General features: G+C 37.2%; 1 protein-coding gene across 1 annotated transcript; it reads left to right on the forward strand.

Moving 5' to 3' along the window:
• Positions 1-200: 200 nt before the first annotated feature.
• On the forward strand, positions 201-16536 carry LOC140328763 (cytochrome P450 3A9-like). Its single transcript, XM_072408585.1, has 13 exons — positions 201-438; positions 1147-1240; positions 2138-2190; positions 2957-3056; positions 4383-4496; positions 4675-4763; positions 6112-6260; positions 9647-9774; positions 11337-11412; positions 12860-13020; positions 13926-14152; positions 14454-14616; positions 15960-16536. Exons 1-13 carry the CDS (start codon positions 368-370, stop codon positions 16035-16037), a joined length of 1503 nt encoding a protein of 500 aa, XP_072264686.1. The 5' UTR covers positions 201-367; the 3' UTR covers positions 16038-16536.
• Positions 16537-18497: the final 1961 nt, after the last annotated feature.

Raw genomic sequence — 18497 nt, forward strand, 5'->3', positions numbered from 1 at the left:
TGAAGTATTTTTGTTCTGTTTGAAGAATAAATATCTATGTAACTGATAAAATCTATATAATCTATGCGTTTTGTAATTCTGTAAGGCTTTTAAAATTCTTTTTATTTTCCTTTTGTGTAAAACGCATGATCTCATACTGTTGTTGCACAATACATGGTGTTTATCACATCTTTGTACTGCCTTCTGTGTCCAGCCCACATTCATGTGAGTGCTCTGTGAGACACATAGGAAATTGCTAGGTTTGGTAGTAAGGGGCTGGAAAGTAGCTATACATTGCTTTATTAGGATATAGGAAACAGGTGGGGTTAAGAAGACATAGGAAGTAACACAACCGGCCATTCAGCACAGTGGAGGTCATAGAAGAATCATGAACCTAATTCCCATCTTCTCTTCAGAGACCTGGATCCTACTAGCTTTATTTTGGGTTCTCTTCTTAATGTGAGTATGGAATATATACCAATATGCTCTACATACACAGAACATGCAGGTATAACATTTGTATACATGTATACAAACACAACACACTTCCTACACAGATACCTGTTAACCTAACAAGACACCGGGTCTGTTTATTTATTATTTTACAGCAGATTGCGTGCAAACAAAGTGACCTCTGACTTAATTCTCTCATGCAGGTTTGTTTTAAAATATATTAAATTAATGCAATATAATGGATGATGTTTTACTAAAAAATCGAGCTATTTTTCTTAAAAGCAATAAGATAAACTTACCTGTCTGTTCATAATTTTCTGTATGAAGAACATTCATGCGCAGTTTAGTGAAAAACATCTGTACACGCCTTTTTAGACATCTTTAAACACTTTATATTCAAGTTTATAAAAGCGGCACAGGTGACAAACCTTTGAACGGCTGCATTGAGTGTCCGGAAAACTGCATGGAAATGCTGCTGCCTGTCATATGAAGGATAATGAACAGACCTATTTCGTACAATTTTAATATATTACATTTTTGTTAAAATTTTAGTTATGTTTAATTTACAACAAAGCTGCACATTTATGCAATTTTTTGACTTTGTCAAGAGTAGTACAAACCAGCACTATAGGGTCAATATTAAAATAAACTTTTTGTATTATGTTGTGCACAATTTATTTGTACAGTAACAGTATCTTTGTTATTTCTGCTTAGTTATGGTGTATGGCCATATGGAATATTTAGGAAGCTGGGAGTTCCTGGCCCTTTTCCTGTTCCATTTATTGGAACATTTCTGGGATATAGAAAGGTAAGTATGTAAGGATAAAAAGGATATTATCAAAGACCAGAGAATAACAAGCTTTGTCTGCCTGATATTGACCTATGTTTACTGGTATGTATGAAAAAAACTAATATGACTGAGAGAAACAAATATTTATTGATGTGCATGTTTATAGTGCACCATTTTTAGATCACAGACTATAGATAATAGTGTGCACCATTTTTAGATCACAGACTATAGATAATAGTGTATGTAGGGTTCAGGGTTTTTACACTTTCTTTTTTTATAAAAAATATAATGGAAAAAAATGTTTTTGACAAGTAGAGGATTTTTTTTGGAGCCCAAACTGGAACTCTTTCAGAGTGTGGAAGTATTATAGCCTTGGGTTTTTATTGTTATATGTGTCCCATGTGGGGAGATTTGCCTTCAGTTTTTGGATAGGAAAAAACAATAAAAACAAAATCAAAACCTCTCTTTAGTACAAGGGTCAGCAAACTAGGCCATGTTAGGAGGTCTAGAAGGCACACTAGGCCAGACTCTCTCTCTCTCATAACAAGGAGGCTCAAGAGCCGCAGGTTGCCGACCCCTGCCAGCCGGGATTAGGCCGGATCGACCAGGGGGGCATTAGGCCAGAACGGACTACTGGCTAGGCCGTATCTGGCCTAAAGGCCAGAATTTGCCTACCCCTGCTTTAGTAGAATTAGAATAGTTTTTTTCTGTAATGTTTTTATTGCTGTCAGTGGCTTCCTGTCTTAACAACGTTACTCTTCTTTTATTGTAATGAGTGTAAGAATATAGAAATAATAATTGCATGATATTTGTCTGTGTGACAGACAACCCCTTTCCATATTGTGGTATAATATTATACATTCCTCTTCTAATATACATGTGTATTTGTGTACTTATTTGTCTTATATGTTGCAGGGATTAATACAGTATGATATGGAATGCTTTCAAAAGTATGGAAATATATGGGGGTAAGTGCAAAGTTCCAGAATCTACAATCTTAAGTGAAATCAATTTCTGGTCGCACCCCTTATTTTGAAAATGTATCTTGTATTAACTTATAGGTGATAACATTTCAAACTGTCACTAGACATGAGCAACAGGCACATAGAAGCTGTTTTTCACATTTTTATGAGTTTATGTGGTCAAGTGCTTGGCCCCAGACTTTCCTACTTCCCATGCTTCACTATTGTTCAAGGAAGCTGGCAAAATTTGTGATAGGACAGTGTGGGAGGAAAGTCAAAAGTCTGCATAAAAGAGAACCCTGGCCTTGCTTCTAAGATACTCTAGGGCAGCGGTCGCCAACCGGTTTTCCTCGACTCTGGCCAGTGCACCCCCGAGCTGGGTCAGGAGAAGGACTCCGCTGGGGAGATGCACCGTGCAAATTTCAGGCTCAGGGAAGTGGGAGGGCATTGTCCCTGGACACAACCCGCCCACTCTCCCATCGCAGGCCCCGATCTGCGATGGGATAGTGGGCAGGGTTATGTCATGATGACGTGACTATGGGGAAGGATTCTCCCCCTTTGATTGACACCCAGCTCCCCGCACATGCGTGGTCAGGAGTTGGTAAGTTTAGTGGTCCGCAGGACCAAAAAGGTTGGTGACCACTGCTCTAGGGTGTACAGTATATGATTATTCATATAGAGCCTCTAGGTGCCTTCTGTAAATGGGTATTCTTTTGCTGCTAAACAATTTGTTAGTATTGGTAAACAATTTCTGTTGTATATTGTGTTGCAGACTGTATGATGGAAGACAACCAGTTCTTGCAATTCTAGACCCTGTTGTGATAAAAACCATTTTGATAAAAGAATGTTACACAAACTTCACAAACAGACGGGTAAGGATTCTTGGAGTAAATTATTTAACAACAGTTTCTAAGAAACATTGACAGTCGTACATTACATTACCTTATACAGTATATTATTATATATACTATGTATCCTATTGAATGTGAAAAAAATATATATATGAAAAATGCATTTTGACTAAGGGTGGCTTTATGCATATAAACAAAATACATTTTTATAATAATAAGTCCTCAATCACAAGGTGCCCTAAAGGCCATATTAGACAGATAACACTATATTTCAACAGTGCAATTTACCATGGAACTAACACAAAACTTGAGGAAAGGTCAATACCTTCATCAGTTGGGAAAACCAGCTGAATTCTAACTCTAATTTTAGTCCTGAATATGCCTCTCAGCATAACAAAAATGCTAACTGTCTGGCTGGTATGATAAACATTTGACTTCAATACTTTGAGTCATTAACCTTAGAGAAGTATGCATCAGGTCATCAGAAAAAAAACAGATAATAAACAATATATGTTTTTAAATGACAATTTTAGATGACTATATTGTAAAGGTACCCACTTTTTCCTGAAGCATTGGCTCCTCTACCAAACAGGATGTGGCATAATAGGACATTGTCAGCACTCAAGCAGCACAATACTAATCTAGTGCTGAGTCCCCTGCTGTTTTCAACTGTACCCATGTGCCCCCTATGTCCCCAGTGACCCCATGTGGTTCCATATATACTTTTGCTGCTTCTTTACTTCTACCTTTATTTTTTTCTGAACCTGAGATTGTCTGTCATGATGGTACTTTATTTTATGGCTTTCTGTTATCTGATGTCAGAGGGATACAACTTCGGAGTTATCTTCAGCAGCCAGGACACATGTAAAGTACACTGATGAACACCAGCAGTTTTGCGCCGTTCCCACATTATGCTCAAGCTACAGTACATGACCCTGGTTCATGACAAAAACAGTTTGCTAGAATGACCTAATATAAATGTTTTTATTGGGAAGGGAGTCATACAACTATTATATATAGTAACTATATATAGTAACTATAACTATAGTAACTATTTTGGGGTCTAAAAGTCCTTGGTATTGGTCAGGAGCTTTGTGTAAAAATATCCATGCATGTTGATTCAAACCTAAGACCTAGTGTTGCAAAGGCAAGAGTGCTAATCTCTGAGCCAATGGTACCACCCACTATTTATCAAAAGTCTCTGCCATGCTAGGTAACAGTCTACAACTGAGGAGACCAAAGTTCAATTCCAAGCAGAATCAGTTACTCACATTATATTATTCAATTTTCTAATAAAACTGGAGTGAAAAAAATTAATGTTGAGGACTTTTTTTTTCTCTGATGTAGGTTTTTGGTCTTGCTGGACCATTTGAATCAGCTCTTTCACTTGCTGAGGATGACCAGTGGAAAAGGATTCGTACAGTGCTCTCACCTGCATTTACCAGTGGAAGGTTGAAGGAGGTAAATATTATAATACACAGCTTGTTTGTATCTCTTGAACTGTTCTTTTGTAGACTGCTTTTTTTTTTTTTTTTTTTTAATGAATAAGGCATACCATTTGTTAAACATTTTTAATTCATTTTGTATTTTCACCCTAATCCAAATTTTATTGTTCTAAACGAAAATACCTTCTCTTTAGATGTTCCAGATTATGAAGGATTATTCTAACACACTGGTCAAGAATATTCAAGTTTCTGTTGCCAAAGATGAGCCATGTCCAATGAAGGAGTGAGTCTGTTTGTTTGAAGATAATTATAAAAGCTGTATTCTAGGCAGGAAAAAATTAATGTCAAATATTCAATTAAATAATGTGTCTGTTTTAATAAATGCAGCTAACAATAGTTTTCTAGATACCAGCATGTGATATTTAATTCACCATTACACTAAAATCACATGTATGTAGGTGGTCCTTAGTTTTCCAAATAGCTGGTTGAGATGTGTATAATGATTTGGTATCGTGACAAGCTGCTGAATTGAAGGTCAAGGCTGTGCCTGGATCAGAGACCTGGTTGTAGAGTTAATCCCAGATCCAATGGCAGGGAAAACCGTGTGTGTGTGTGTGTGTGTGTGTGTGTATATGTGTGTATATATATAATCGCATGTAACAAGAACATAAAGCCCTCTGGTATGCACATCTCTTTAAGATTTTCTCATAATACTTTCACTTGTCTGATTTCTTGATTTGGAAAGGAGTTTTATTGGTCATGTTATCTGCAGAGAAGGAATTTTAATTATTATCATTGTAAACATATGAATAATTAATGAAAGTAACTTCCTCCTACCGAAGACACTGGTGTGTACAGGCTGCGACTTTCTTTCAGTGTTAATAATAAATAGAGTTGTTAAAATACATAATCAATTCAAAGCCAAGTTTTATACATAGAAATCTTCTTATATGTTGAGGGTTCTCCAGAAACAAAAGTTTACTTATTATTTAAATGTTGAATCATAGCCCAAGTAAATCAGTAAATATGTGCTTGCAGAACATGATTTTAAAGAGACATACAGAGATGTGTATTATATGCATTGTTGGATGCAGAAACAGGTTTTGATTTGGGATTCAACTTATTATTAGAATACAAAAGCTGCCCTGATTGAAAAGTTCTTTGAGGAATAGATTTTACAAATAAATGGGTTTATGTGAACTAATGTATGTATTAGGTATTATTTTTTGTTTCATATATAACCTTTAATAAATGTTTCTCAGGTACAGGATAACAATATGTACACTTTTATCTTTATCAATCATCTGCAGTGGGCTGTTAAAGAAGGAGTGCTGTGCTTCTTTGACAGAGCCAATAGTAAATGTGTGGCATTTGGCAAATCATTGGCCAGAATACAGCCAAAACATCCCTCTAATATTTACAGTATTTAAATGCCAGCACATGTGCATTTTGCAAGTTTAAAGATGTCTGCATATACTGTATAAGCCGAACATTTCCAGCTTGAGTGTTATTTGCTTGGCAAGTTTTGTCTCTACTGAAAGAAAAACATATCTTGCTAGGAGACTTCTAATTAACTCTGTATAATCAAATGAAATGTATACCAGTCTCGCTTTCTTTTTTTCCTTTTTTAGTGTGCTGGGAGCCTATAGTATGGATGTTATCACCAGCAGCTCCTTCAGTGTGCATGTTGATTCTTTAAACAATCCTAACGACCCTTTTGTTGCAAAGACTAAGAAACTTGTGAAGCTTGGATTATTCAGCCCAGTACTTATACTTATAGGTAAAGTTGTTGTGTTTTTTTTTTTTTTTTTTAATATTGGTATTTATCGTTTAAAGCTTGTTACATTAAAGAGATGCTCAAAACAGAAAAACTATTTATTTTCTGTTGTGAAGAGGCTTGTGTCAGAAATGTGGTTTGTGGCCTATTCTGCAAGTATTAGTGTTGTCATGTGTATTGGTAAAACTTTTGGCTTTACTTTGAATTTCCTGATGACCTGATGCATACTTCTTCAAGGTTAATGATTCAATGTATTGAAGTCAAAGAATGAACATACCAGCCAAACAGTTAGCATTTTGTTTATAAGTTGAGAGGCATATTCAAAACTAAAATTATTTACCAGTAGCAATTCAATTGTGATAGTCGGAGTCCTCCCATGCCAGCAGCTGTACCTATGGAGGTATAGCTGTTTGGTAATAATGTTGTGGAACTAACTCTAGAATTCAGCTGGTTTTCCCAACTGATGAAGGTATTGACCTTTCTTCATGTCTTGTGTTAGTTCCATGGCAAATTACACTGTTAAAGAAATATAGCTGTGTTATCTGTCTGATATGGCCTTTGGGCACCTTGTGATCCTGGACTTAATTACACTGAGCAATATCCAGGACAGGGGCTTTTTTTCTTACACATGTCACCAGAATCTATCTACCATAGAAATCGATGATTTACTACTGACACTGTTGAGGCACTAGTGTAGCAGTGATAAACCCATGACCTAGTAAGGTCCTATCCAAGACATCCAAATCACAACAGACTCGCACCTTGGGTTGTCTCCACTGTCATTACCGCATAACCCTTTAATTAGTCTTTGACCTCTTCATGTTTCAGGGCTAAGCTTCTCTTGGCCTCTTTAATCAATCTCTGACATCTGCCCATGTCTGGATTCTCTCACTGATTCACTAGGGGCCACCTACCATAGGTCTTACAGTATTACTAGTGCAATATCGGTGAAGGGCGCCCATGGATTCACACCCTTTGGGGGCTAACTTATTCCAGACCTTCAGCAGCCTCTCAGCTAGCAGTTGTACACTGCACACATAATTATCCAGGACATTTACCTTCAAATACAGTTTAGATTTCAGCAGGGACCCTATTAGGTACACCTTACTAGTGCTGAGTTGGACCATTGTTCTTTTCACAAATGCTGTAATTCTTCATGGCATAGATTTTACAAGGTGTCTAAACCCCTTTAGAGATATTGATCTATTTTGACATGATAGCATTATGCAGTTGCAGATTTCAGTTGCACATTCATGTTGTAAATCTCCAATTCCACCACATCCCAAAAGTGCTTTATTGGACTGAGATCCGGTGACTACAGAGGCCATTTGAGTTCAGAGCCCTCATTATCATGTGCAAAAAATCAGTTTGAGATGAGCTTTGCATAGTGATGTGTTATCTTGCAGGAAGTAGCCATCAGAATTGGTACACTACACTCATAAAGAGATGGATATGTATTAAGGATGGATATTTAAATAATACCTTTATGGCACTGAGTCCTGAAAGTGTGCCAAGAAAATATCCCTGGCACCATTACACTACCAGTCTGAACCATTGATGCAAAGTAGGATTGATTCATTCTTTCATGTTGTTGATGTCAATTTCTGACCATACTGTATGTTGCAGTAGAAACTGAGACTTATGAGACTAGGCAACGTTTTTCCAATCTTCTCTTTGTGAGCCCATGTGAACTGTAGCTTCATGTGACAGGAATAAAACGGAGTGTGGTCTTCTGCTGTTGAAGACCATCTTCTTCAGGGATTAATGTGTTGTGCATTCAGTGATGCTCTTCTGCACACCTTGGTTATACCAGATGTTTTTTTTGAGTTACTGTTGCTTCTCTATCAACTGAAACCAGTCTGCCCTTTGTCCTCTGATCTTGAGCACTACAAGGTGTTTTTAATTGTTTCCTATTTTGGGCTATAATCTGTAATCCAGTGCCACCCCGAGCGGAAAAGGACCCCGCTGGGGGCGGCTCACTGGCCAAAGCCGCAGACTATGTCCCCTATACAAATCCCAGGCTCAGGAAAGTGAGTGGCCACTCTCCAATCGCAGACCTGAGCTTGCGGGGTTATGTCATCATGACGTGACACTTGAGAGTGGCAAGATAGAGGTACTGCGATTTACAGAAAGGTACGTTTTTCATGGAAAAATTCCTCAGGAGCTTTTACTGCACTTTTTAGGAGAATGGTTGCAATCATGATCATATTGCAGGAGCACAAAGCCAATCAACCATTGTGACTTGATTACGCTGTATTCTTTCCATGCATATTCTAAACATGGGGCTATGAACCACTCAACTACAACTGCAACTAAGTCAGAGATATCCGACCTGCCTTCAACCTTTTTGGAGATCCCGATAGTTCTGAGAATAATAGGTTTTCTCTAAGAATTGAAACCTGTGCTGTGCATAAAGACTTATAACATAACAGTTATTTTTCAAGCTGCAAAATGCTGTTCTAGTGATATATATTAGAGTGATTTTACGTATTCTTAGTATGATTTTTGCACAAATGTACGAATCCCAGGCTTGGGAAAGTAGGCGGAACAACCCTCCACTCTCCCAGGTGGAGGTTCAGGTCTTCCATTGGAGAGTGAGTGGGGTTATGCCATCATGATGTCACGTTCAATGGCATCATGATGGCATAACCTCGCCCACTCTTCCATCAGCCCGGCCCCTCTGCCAAATTTTAGAACGGGTTGTGGCCCCTGAGAGAAAAAGTTTGCCCACCCCTGCACTAAAGCTATGTACACATGTGCAATAATTGTCGTTGGAAAGGATCTTTCACAATCCTTTCCAAAGACTAACGACTGTACAATGCATGAACGAGTGTTGTAAATACAGCACTATTCTGCTCTATAGTGGGGGGGGGGGGGGAAATGGAGCGGCACCCTGCTGCGCTCTCTCCATCTTCACTTTCATTAACATTGTTCGTTGCCCATCGTCTGTGGATCCGTCAGGTCGGTCGTTTCGATGATAGACGACAGGCGCTGTACAGATGAAGGATTCTCATCCGATATCGGCCCTGAGCCCATTATCAGACAAGAACAATTGCACGTGTGTACATAGCCCAAGTACACTGACATTCTATCAGAAACATTCTTAACTAGATGATTTGCAATTTCTGTTTTGTAGCACTATAAATAACACATAACTCACCAAATGCTAATTCGCTATTCGAATGTAAATCAATAGTTTACACTGTCTAAATGCAATTAACACATATGATAGAAAAATAATTTTTTTAGAACATGTTAAGAGGAAGTAAATAATTTATTATTTTTTTTTTTATTTATTTAAGGTTAATTGCAAAAAAATCTTTATAAATTATAATATATACTTCTGAAATGTACTATTTTACAAATTGACATGACTATTTTTCTTTCAGTTCTTTTCCCATTCTTTCGTCCTATACTGGAGGCACTGAATGTCACCTTTTTTCCAAAAGAGTTTGTGAATTTTTATATGAATGCTGTAACTAGTTTCAAGGAGAAGCGTCAGAAAGGAGACCATTCCGTAAGTCCTCCCTAACAAAATATAAGATTGTTACAAGGATGATTAGTGCCTTGATATGTGATAACAGAACCCCTTCAGTTTTTTTCAATTTCTTTTGCTACAGTCATTACGTTTTTCTCCAATTAATCTACACTTGGCACCCCATAATGACAAAGTGAAAACAGAATGTCAACAAGACAAAGTGAAATAATACATTTACATTAGTATTCAGACATTTTGTTAGAACACTTTAAATGTGGCTCAGGTGCCTCCCATTTCTCATGATCACTGCTTAGATGTTTCTACACATTGATTGGAATCAACCTGTGGTAAATGAAATTGACTGGACATGATTTGGAAAGATAGACAACTCATATATAGAAGACCTTATAGCTGACCATGCATATCAGAATAAGAACCAAGCTATAAGGTCAAATGAACTGCCTGCAGAGCTCAGAGACAGGATTGCTGCAAAGCACAGATTTGTGAAAGGCTACACAAAATTTCTGCGGCACTGAAGATTCCCAAAAGCACAGTAGCCTCCATATTTCTCAAATAGAAGAAGTTTAACACAAACAGGACTTCTTCAAGAGTTGACTGCCCAGCCAAACTAAACAATCTAGAGAGAAGGGTCTTAGTGAGAGAATTGGATGGTCACTCAGACTGAGCTCAGAGATCCTGTGTGATGATGGGACTGAGTTCCAGAAAAACAACCTTAGCTGCAGCCCTCCACTGATTAGGGCTTGATGGCAGAGTGGCTACACGGAATCTTCTCATCACTACAAAATACATGAAAGCCCACTTGGAGCTTGCAAAAAAGTACCTGAAGGACTCTCAGACTGTAAAGAACGGGATTCTCCAGTCTGATGGGACCAAGTGGTCTGCTCCCTTGTCTCTCACATTAAATGGGTGAAATGATGTTTGAGGGTTTCATTTTATGAACTGCCTGCTTCGAATCCCCCACTCCACACACGATAACAATGTTATTTAAATTGAGTTTTTGACTGGGCCAGTGCAGAAGTTTTTTGTTTTTTTTTGAACCAATTCATGGTTATTACACCAGCATTTGTTCATGATCCATTTTTGTCCCAATGTAAAGGCTATGTTCAGACTAGCACTACAAAATCACATTGTTTACACTTCCAGGCACCTTCTGTGCATAGCTAAGAACCTAGGAGTTATTTCAGGCACAATTGTTTTTTTGCAGATGTTTGCAGGCACTAGCATAGGTTTGCAGGCATTTTAATGCCTAAACCCTAAATAAATAAATAATAAACAGCATGACCAGTCATGTTCCATGCATGAAGAACCATTTTTTTTATAATAAAGGGGGTGCAGCTTCAAAGCTTTCACAAAACATGGTATTTAAGTGATTTGTAAACTTTCAATGTGGACCTAAAAACAGCATGAAAAGACCTTCTCCCTGTCACAGTATTTTAATTTATATTTTTTTCCCCTTTTTTAGTGGTATATTACCCCCAAAAGAACTTAAAAAACAAAGTTTGAATCCCAATAATAATAAAACTTCCAGAGGATGTCTGACAAATGTATTTCATGAAGTCTTGTTATGTTTTAATTAACAGAGACGTGTGGACTTTTTACAACTTATGCTGGATTGTGAAACGGAAGAATTCAGTGCTCTAAACAAAGAACAAAAGGGTATATATACTTCCATCAATATGCTAAGTTGTAATATACATAAATATTTATATGGTGACAAAACAGCTGAACAATTCCACCTTCCACAGGCAGGTATCAAAGCAGGTAAGTGTAGGCTTAGCTATGGGACTTGTTACATCCCCACATCCAAGCACAAAAAGAAAATGACAAGACTGCACATTGAGAATCCATGACCACCTCAAAATTTTCTTGGTCCCAGGTGAGCTAAGATGATCTAGATGCATTTTACCTCCTTGTGGAGCTTAGTCGTAGAGATTTATACAAATTTCGAGTCTACCATGGATTCATGGTGTGGCTTTTTGTTTTCTTTTATAACAACATTTACAGCTTGGATTTCTCAAAGCAGACCAGTACTCTACCTGTATTTTTTTTTAATTTATTCATCTTACCAACTAACCACTACTATCTGTAGTCAACTCTGTATTTTATTCAAACCAATACCACCAAGATTTCACTGTTCAAAAATCAGTCTATGCTCCTGGTGCTGCCAGTTTAGCTCTTGATGTCTTTTTTTGCTTCACCAGTCTTCCTTGTTCCTGCAATTGACACACCAACTCAGTAATCCTACACGTGTGCATATTAATGTCAGAAAAAACATTTATATGGTGAACATCATCTGCCTGTGTCTTTGCCAGCCTGTTTGCCACTACACACTGCGGCAATATTTAGTAGAGCCATGCCTTGGAAACCCTTTTAAAGAAAAGTTATAATAATTACTTCTGTAAGAGGGAACTGTACAGAACCAATGGATTTCTAGAGTTAGGTCTGCTTAAAGTGAATCATTATCATGTTGTCATTTTTTTAAATCTTTTTAAAAGTCTTCAGAAGTCTGCTTGCAGCTTGTTTTAAAGTGACAGCCAGAATTGATATTAGTATCTGTGTTTACTATTTTCAAATTAGTGGAGCTGAAGGATGTGTTAAAGGCCTCTTGAAACCTATGTGTCACACAAAGGCATTTGCATCCACTTTAAGATGGCTTTTTTTCTGGGTGCCAGATCATCAGTACTGTATTTTACAGACATGCAAGCCCTCACTTTGCTCCAGGACTAGTTATCTTTTTCAGTTTGACTGTTAATATTGTGATGGTATGCAAAGAAATACTGTAAGGTGATGTCCAGATATTTGCAATGATTTAAGTGGTAGATGAGTTGGACCCTGCTGTCAGAGACAATATGAGTAGAGGTGCAATGTAACCTGAAGACTTCATGGATGAAGACTGGTACAAGGGCTGCACTGAAGGCAATGAAGGGAGAGCTGTAAAGTGTATGATATATGAGTGATACCTTAGATGTGAACATTTTATAACACTGACCCTAAACCTGATACTGAGTATTCACTAGCTTAAGGAGTATACACAAAGATTTGTTTTTTGAACACATTACTACGTCCTTGCCCACACTAATAACCCTTGAATCTACCTTTACAGCACTAACAGATTCTGAAATAATGGCTCAATCCATTTTTTTTATATTTGCTGGATATGAGACTACTAGTTTGACACTGAGCTTTCTGTTTTATAACCTGGCAACACACCCTGATGTACAACAAAAACTGCAGGAAGAAATTGACTCGTATCTGCCCGACAAGGTAAGAATATCCTTGGTACAGTAATTTTACATCTGTAATTCTGACTATTAGAAGGTTAGGGAACACCAGCCAATAAATAAAAAAGCTGACAGCAGTGGCTCCTTATACTGAATTTACAAGTGAGTGAGCAGTCAGGCAGTGTAATTCTCCTCCAATTTTCATTGGGTGGATGTTTGATTAAAATATCTCATGGATACCTGTACTTTAAGAAAAGCAAAGAGAATCGGTTGAAAGTGATAATCTAGTTGTTCAGAAAAATCATTGAATGACAGACATTTTATGGTGCATGTATTGAATAAAATATGGGAGCTGGCATTGTTAATCTATTTTACAAAGTGCAGTTTCTGAGGCTGTCATTTTTATGATGGTCTCACTTGCCAAAAACTTTAGGTAGGATGACAGTAGTAACTTTTTAGAGTTTGCAGTCCATTTGCCTGCTGTGGGTCAGTCATTAATTTAGATAGTGAAATCATGATCAGGATAAAGGCCTGGAACCTGGATATTCAAACTCAACAAAAAGAACCTTCTTGCTCCTTTCCATCTTATGTTCATTTCGAAGAGCGTTTGGATGTTTTTGAATGACTTGACAACAAAAATGTTCTTTTCACCACATCTGTACATAAACATATATTGTATGGGTTAGCCCAATCAATCTTATCTAGACCAGTACACCTTTCCCAATTATTCTGTGTGATGGGATCTGCAGTTCTAATACACTGTAATACACTTAAACCTACTAAGCTCAAACCCATATTTGATTGTGTACATTTGGCACTTGATTTAGATGCACAGTTCCTTAGTAACATAATGTGTGTGTGAGTTAAATTTGGATATACAGTAAAGTGATAGTGGGTTTTTTTTTTTTTTTTAACTTGCCTAACTGTACTTCATTGCCACCCTCTAAGGCCAGCCCCACATATGACATTATGATGCAAATGGAATATTTGGATATGGTGAGTCAGGAGACTCTCCGCATGTTCCCCCCTGCTGGAAGAGTTGAAAGGATTTCTAAGAAAACTGTTGAAATCAATGGTGTTACCATACCAAAAGGAATGGTCTGTTTAATCCCAGCATATGTGCTGCATAATAATCCAGAGTACTGGCCAGAGCCTGAGGAGTTCCGCCCTGAGAGGTATTGTACTTTTCATAAATATCCCTTTCTAAATGGAATCTTACAGTCTCATTTCCCCCCTTATTCTTTTGCACAATTACTATTATGTGCAAAAGCATTAGGGGGGTAAGTGACTACTGACAGGGGCAATCAATGTTTTTAGAACACCAGACAGCAGCCCTTAGTTTCCTTGTAAATACAGAATTGCGGAGGGGCAAGGTGGGTTAAATTAGTGTAAGGGGAAGGATAAGTTTACATTGTTCCATCAGACTCCATTGTATTAAATGATCCATGTATTCGCTTGAATTATGTTTTTCTACAGGTTTAGCAAGGAGAACAGAGAAAGTCATACTCCATACACTTTCCTGCCCTTTGGAGATGGACCCAGAAACTGCATTGGGATGAGGTTTGCTATGCTAAGCATGAAAGTAGCAATGGCTGCCATCCTCCAGCACTTCACCTGTCGACCCTGTGCAGACACACTGGTAAAATAAATTTCCACACTTGTTATAAAGTAAACATCATCCATCTGACGGATGGTTTACATATTAATATGACAAGAGAGGTAGTTTAAGTATAATCATCCATTTGATTTTTAAAGTGAGATTCTGTCAAAAAGGTTTCTTTTCATAGGATGGGAGAGGTTCAGAACCCTTGTCAGGTTATTTCTAAATGTCTTTCAGTTGGGCAGATTTCTAATCACAACCTTTGTAGGACCAGGTTTGTCCTGCTAGGATAGAAAGAAGGAACATCTTCCCAATGTAAAAAAAAATATGAATGTAATCAATGCAAAACAAACAAAACAATTTAATTAGAAAAGGTGCTTTATTTTTTAACAAATTCCTATATTCTGTTAAGCAAGGCTTCACTCCATAGAGTGCAAATGTAGGTCCCAGAAGCCAAGAGACATAACAGGATGCAGCAGGTATCCTGGCATACCATGCTGTGCCTGCACATGCACAACTCAGCATTTTATTTTTTAGAAGAAGACAGAGATCAGAGAGGTAGGTATGTTTTAATGCAGAATATCACCTGTCCTATTCTGTACTAAAACCCTGCCTGATCACAAATTTTCAAAGCTTTTTCAAAACTTTGGTTTCAATTTCAAGTGTCTATAGACAAAATCTTTTTCAGTTTTTTTATAGAGTGGGGAAGGATAAGAACTAATGTAAGGTTTTAAAGCCATTGAGCTTGATTTATTAAAGCACGCCAAGGCTAAAGAAGACTATATTATGAGTGAACCTGGGTGATCTAGCACACCCAAAATGGATCTGGTCAAGGATTGAAAAAAATTGCCAAATGTTAGCAAATGATTTTAGGAAATCTAGAGTAGAGTGCTACCTGAGGGAGTGGTTCAGGGTTATGGGGAAGCAGTAACTGCATAACAATTTCACCACCAGTCCCTGTAGAGTACATTCATGTACTGTATTTATAAAACAGGGAATCTGACATTCCCTCATGGGAATCTTCCAGGTCCCTGTGTTTAAATGAGAGTAACTGAATACCACCAGGGAATGTTTTAGGGAATGTCAGATTTCCTGTGTTATAATTAGCCCCCCTAAATAATTTTCATAAATTACATGCATATTACATATAGTGCCAATAGCTCTATCACTTGTTGGAAAGCATATTTAAGGTTGCAGCATGCACTAAAATACATAATAATGAACACAGCTGAAAAGGAAGATACTAAATAAAATATTATTTTAAGGAGATAACATTGCTAGACATTTTAAACAAATGTCCTTTATTGTAGGATGTAATTTGTTTTTCTGACTTAGTAATTTGGTGCTTTCCAAATCATTTAATTTTTTTTTACTATATACAGATCCCAATGGAGTTCAGCAGTCAAAGCTTCATGCAGCCCAAGAAACCAATTATATTAAAATTTGTTTCTCGATCTTAAGACAAAAACACCTGGATAAAGAATGTGTCCTCGAACTGTAATTTTCATGTTTCTTTTCCTATGTTCAAAATGAAAAAAAGCTCATCTTACCTGAAAACTGTATTATGTAATACATATTCTGCACAAAGTTTTATAAAAATTACTTTTTTACATTTTTTTTTTACCTCGGTACACCTAATTTTTCCAAAAAGCGCATATTAGTTCTCCGTTTTCACACTCTCTGAAAGCACACAACTTGATAATGTTCAATGTGACTACATCTTAAAATTCATAAAGAAGACAATACAATGAAACTTCAATTTTTGTTTAAAGAAAAAACAAGTTCCTGTAGGCAATGTACTGTGCAAAATTTTGGTAATCTTTTGTGAAACATTCCTTTCTCTGATTTTAAAGGATATTAAAACACAAAAACAGGACAATAGTCTAAGTCTGCTGTACAGGATCTACTCGAGTCAAATTCATGTACCTACAACTTTTACAATAAAATATATTGACATTTTGATGATAGTTCTACTTTAAATTCTGAATAGGACATTTAATATTTTTTTACATGTACCAGTGCTCTGTTTATGCATGGGTATCACAAAACTAAAAGTTCTACACTGATAATTAGTATGGCTGTGAGAAATGCAGATTATGCTAGTTATTCAAATGTTAAAAATATTGTATTATAATATATGTTTTAAGTAGTATGTTTTTTTGTAAATAGGTTTAAAGGGTAACAAATGTTTTCTGTCTGAGCCAAAAAGTTACTGGTAAACTTTATGAAATGTAATACAACATGTTTTAGCAACCAGCAACTGTTGAGACTATAAACACTTTGGTAAAAAGAAAAAGTACTGTTAAAAATGTTTAAGTGGACTTAAGTTCTACTTTTTAAAAAACTCTGCTATCCAAACTTACAGACCAAATCTACCACCTTACTCTCTTTTATTGCCACACCCCACCTCTAAATTCCTTTGACCTCAGAATCCCAATATTGTATCCCTTTACATCAGTGTAACCAAACCCTGCACCATATCTCCGGTAGCATTCCCCCCATGCCTCCAATTTTCACATTTCCTTATGCCTTGAAATGATCCATACTCAGAACTCCACCTCCAGGCTGCTGGCCAGCTCAGCTTTTCACCTCCTGACTGTACTTTATAGCTGGCCTTAGGACTCATCTTTTATCTACATACACCAGGGAGTGGCTAAATCCAGCAGGTCCATTGCTAATAGGAGTAGGGCTGCAAGGAGTGCTGCAAGCAGTGTAGTGTGTCTCTGCAATCTGGGACACACCTTAATATGGCTAAATATCTTTAATCTTCCATCCAACATCTTTAATGCATCCATCCACAGCACGCTGTTAAGATGTGTTATAACATGTGCGTTTTTGCCTTTATGTTTAATGGCAAATTGTAGGCCTAATCTAGCATTCTGTTTGGACATCATTTAACTTTTCCTGGCACACCTACCATATACGTACGTAAAATAGATGACTCTTTTTGATTGTAGATGTTTGTATTTGATCAAACTTGACTAAAACTTGATTCCTGATTTTCTTGATTTTTTTTTTTTTTTTTTTTTTTTACAAAAAATGAAAGAATATCACTGAATAACAGATTCATACCTCTTCCAATACATAAAACATTGCAATCAATTCTTACAGATTTTCATTGTTTTAATAAATTGATTATTTCATTGAACAATCTTAACATGTGCAGGCAGCATAAACCTACCAATAATTATTTCACGTGTTGGGTGTACGAGGCTGTCTGCCAGCTCCAGGAGATCCTGGTTTCTTGTCACTGCATTTCATTGACTCAAAATGATGAACCTCCCTTCACCACCATTCCCTTTACCTAACTCTCAGCATGAAGTGTCTGTGGTGGGCCGGAACAAGGAATGGCAATTGATTTCTTTCCACTTTATTATAGTGTATGGCTGTGCTTTCATTGGGTACCCAGCTCAGAAAATATTTATCAAAATGTAAACACAGGCATTTGTACATTCTGGAAAAATGCTACGTTGTCACTACACTATGAAGGAAATTTACATTAAGTTTTAAGAACAACCGTGACAAGTGTGAAGTTTTCTGGATGGGTAGGAAGAGTTTTGACCTCCTGGGTACCTTCCCAGAACCTCAGGAGGAAGTCAAAATTTGGGGGATTCAATTTGGGCCAGGTGATTATAACCTGCTAAATTGGAAAAGTAAGGAAGTTTGCAAATGCCAAGATGGTATAGTGGAAAAATTGGAGAATGAATGAGAAAGGGTTGATGTGATCCAAACTTAATTAGTTCCGATATTCTTGTATGTCAGCTTTATCTGTCTTTTGCCAGCTTCCCTGTGCACTAGCATATACAGACCTGTAGAGAGGCAGCAGATGCGGAGCTGGGAGAAGGATAGATAAGTCTGGCTGCAGCATTCATAATGGATTGTAAAGGAGAGAGTCAGGTTAGTGGACTACCAGGGATGTT

The sequence above is a fragment of the Pyxicephalus adspersus genome, chromosome 4, assembly GCF_032062135.1.
Source record: "Pyxicephalus adspersus chromosome 4, UCB_Pads_2.0, whole genome shotgun sequence".
NCBI classification, from domain to species: domain Eukaryota; kingdom Metazoa; phylum Chordata; class Amphibia; order Anura; family Pyxicephalidae; genus Pyxicephalus; species Pyxicephalus adspersus.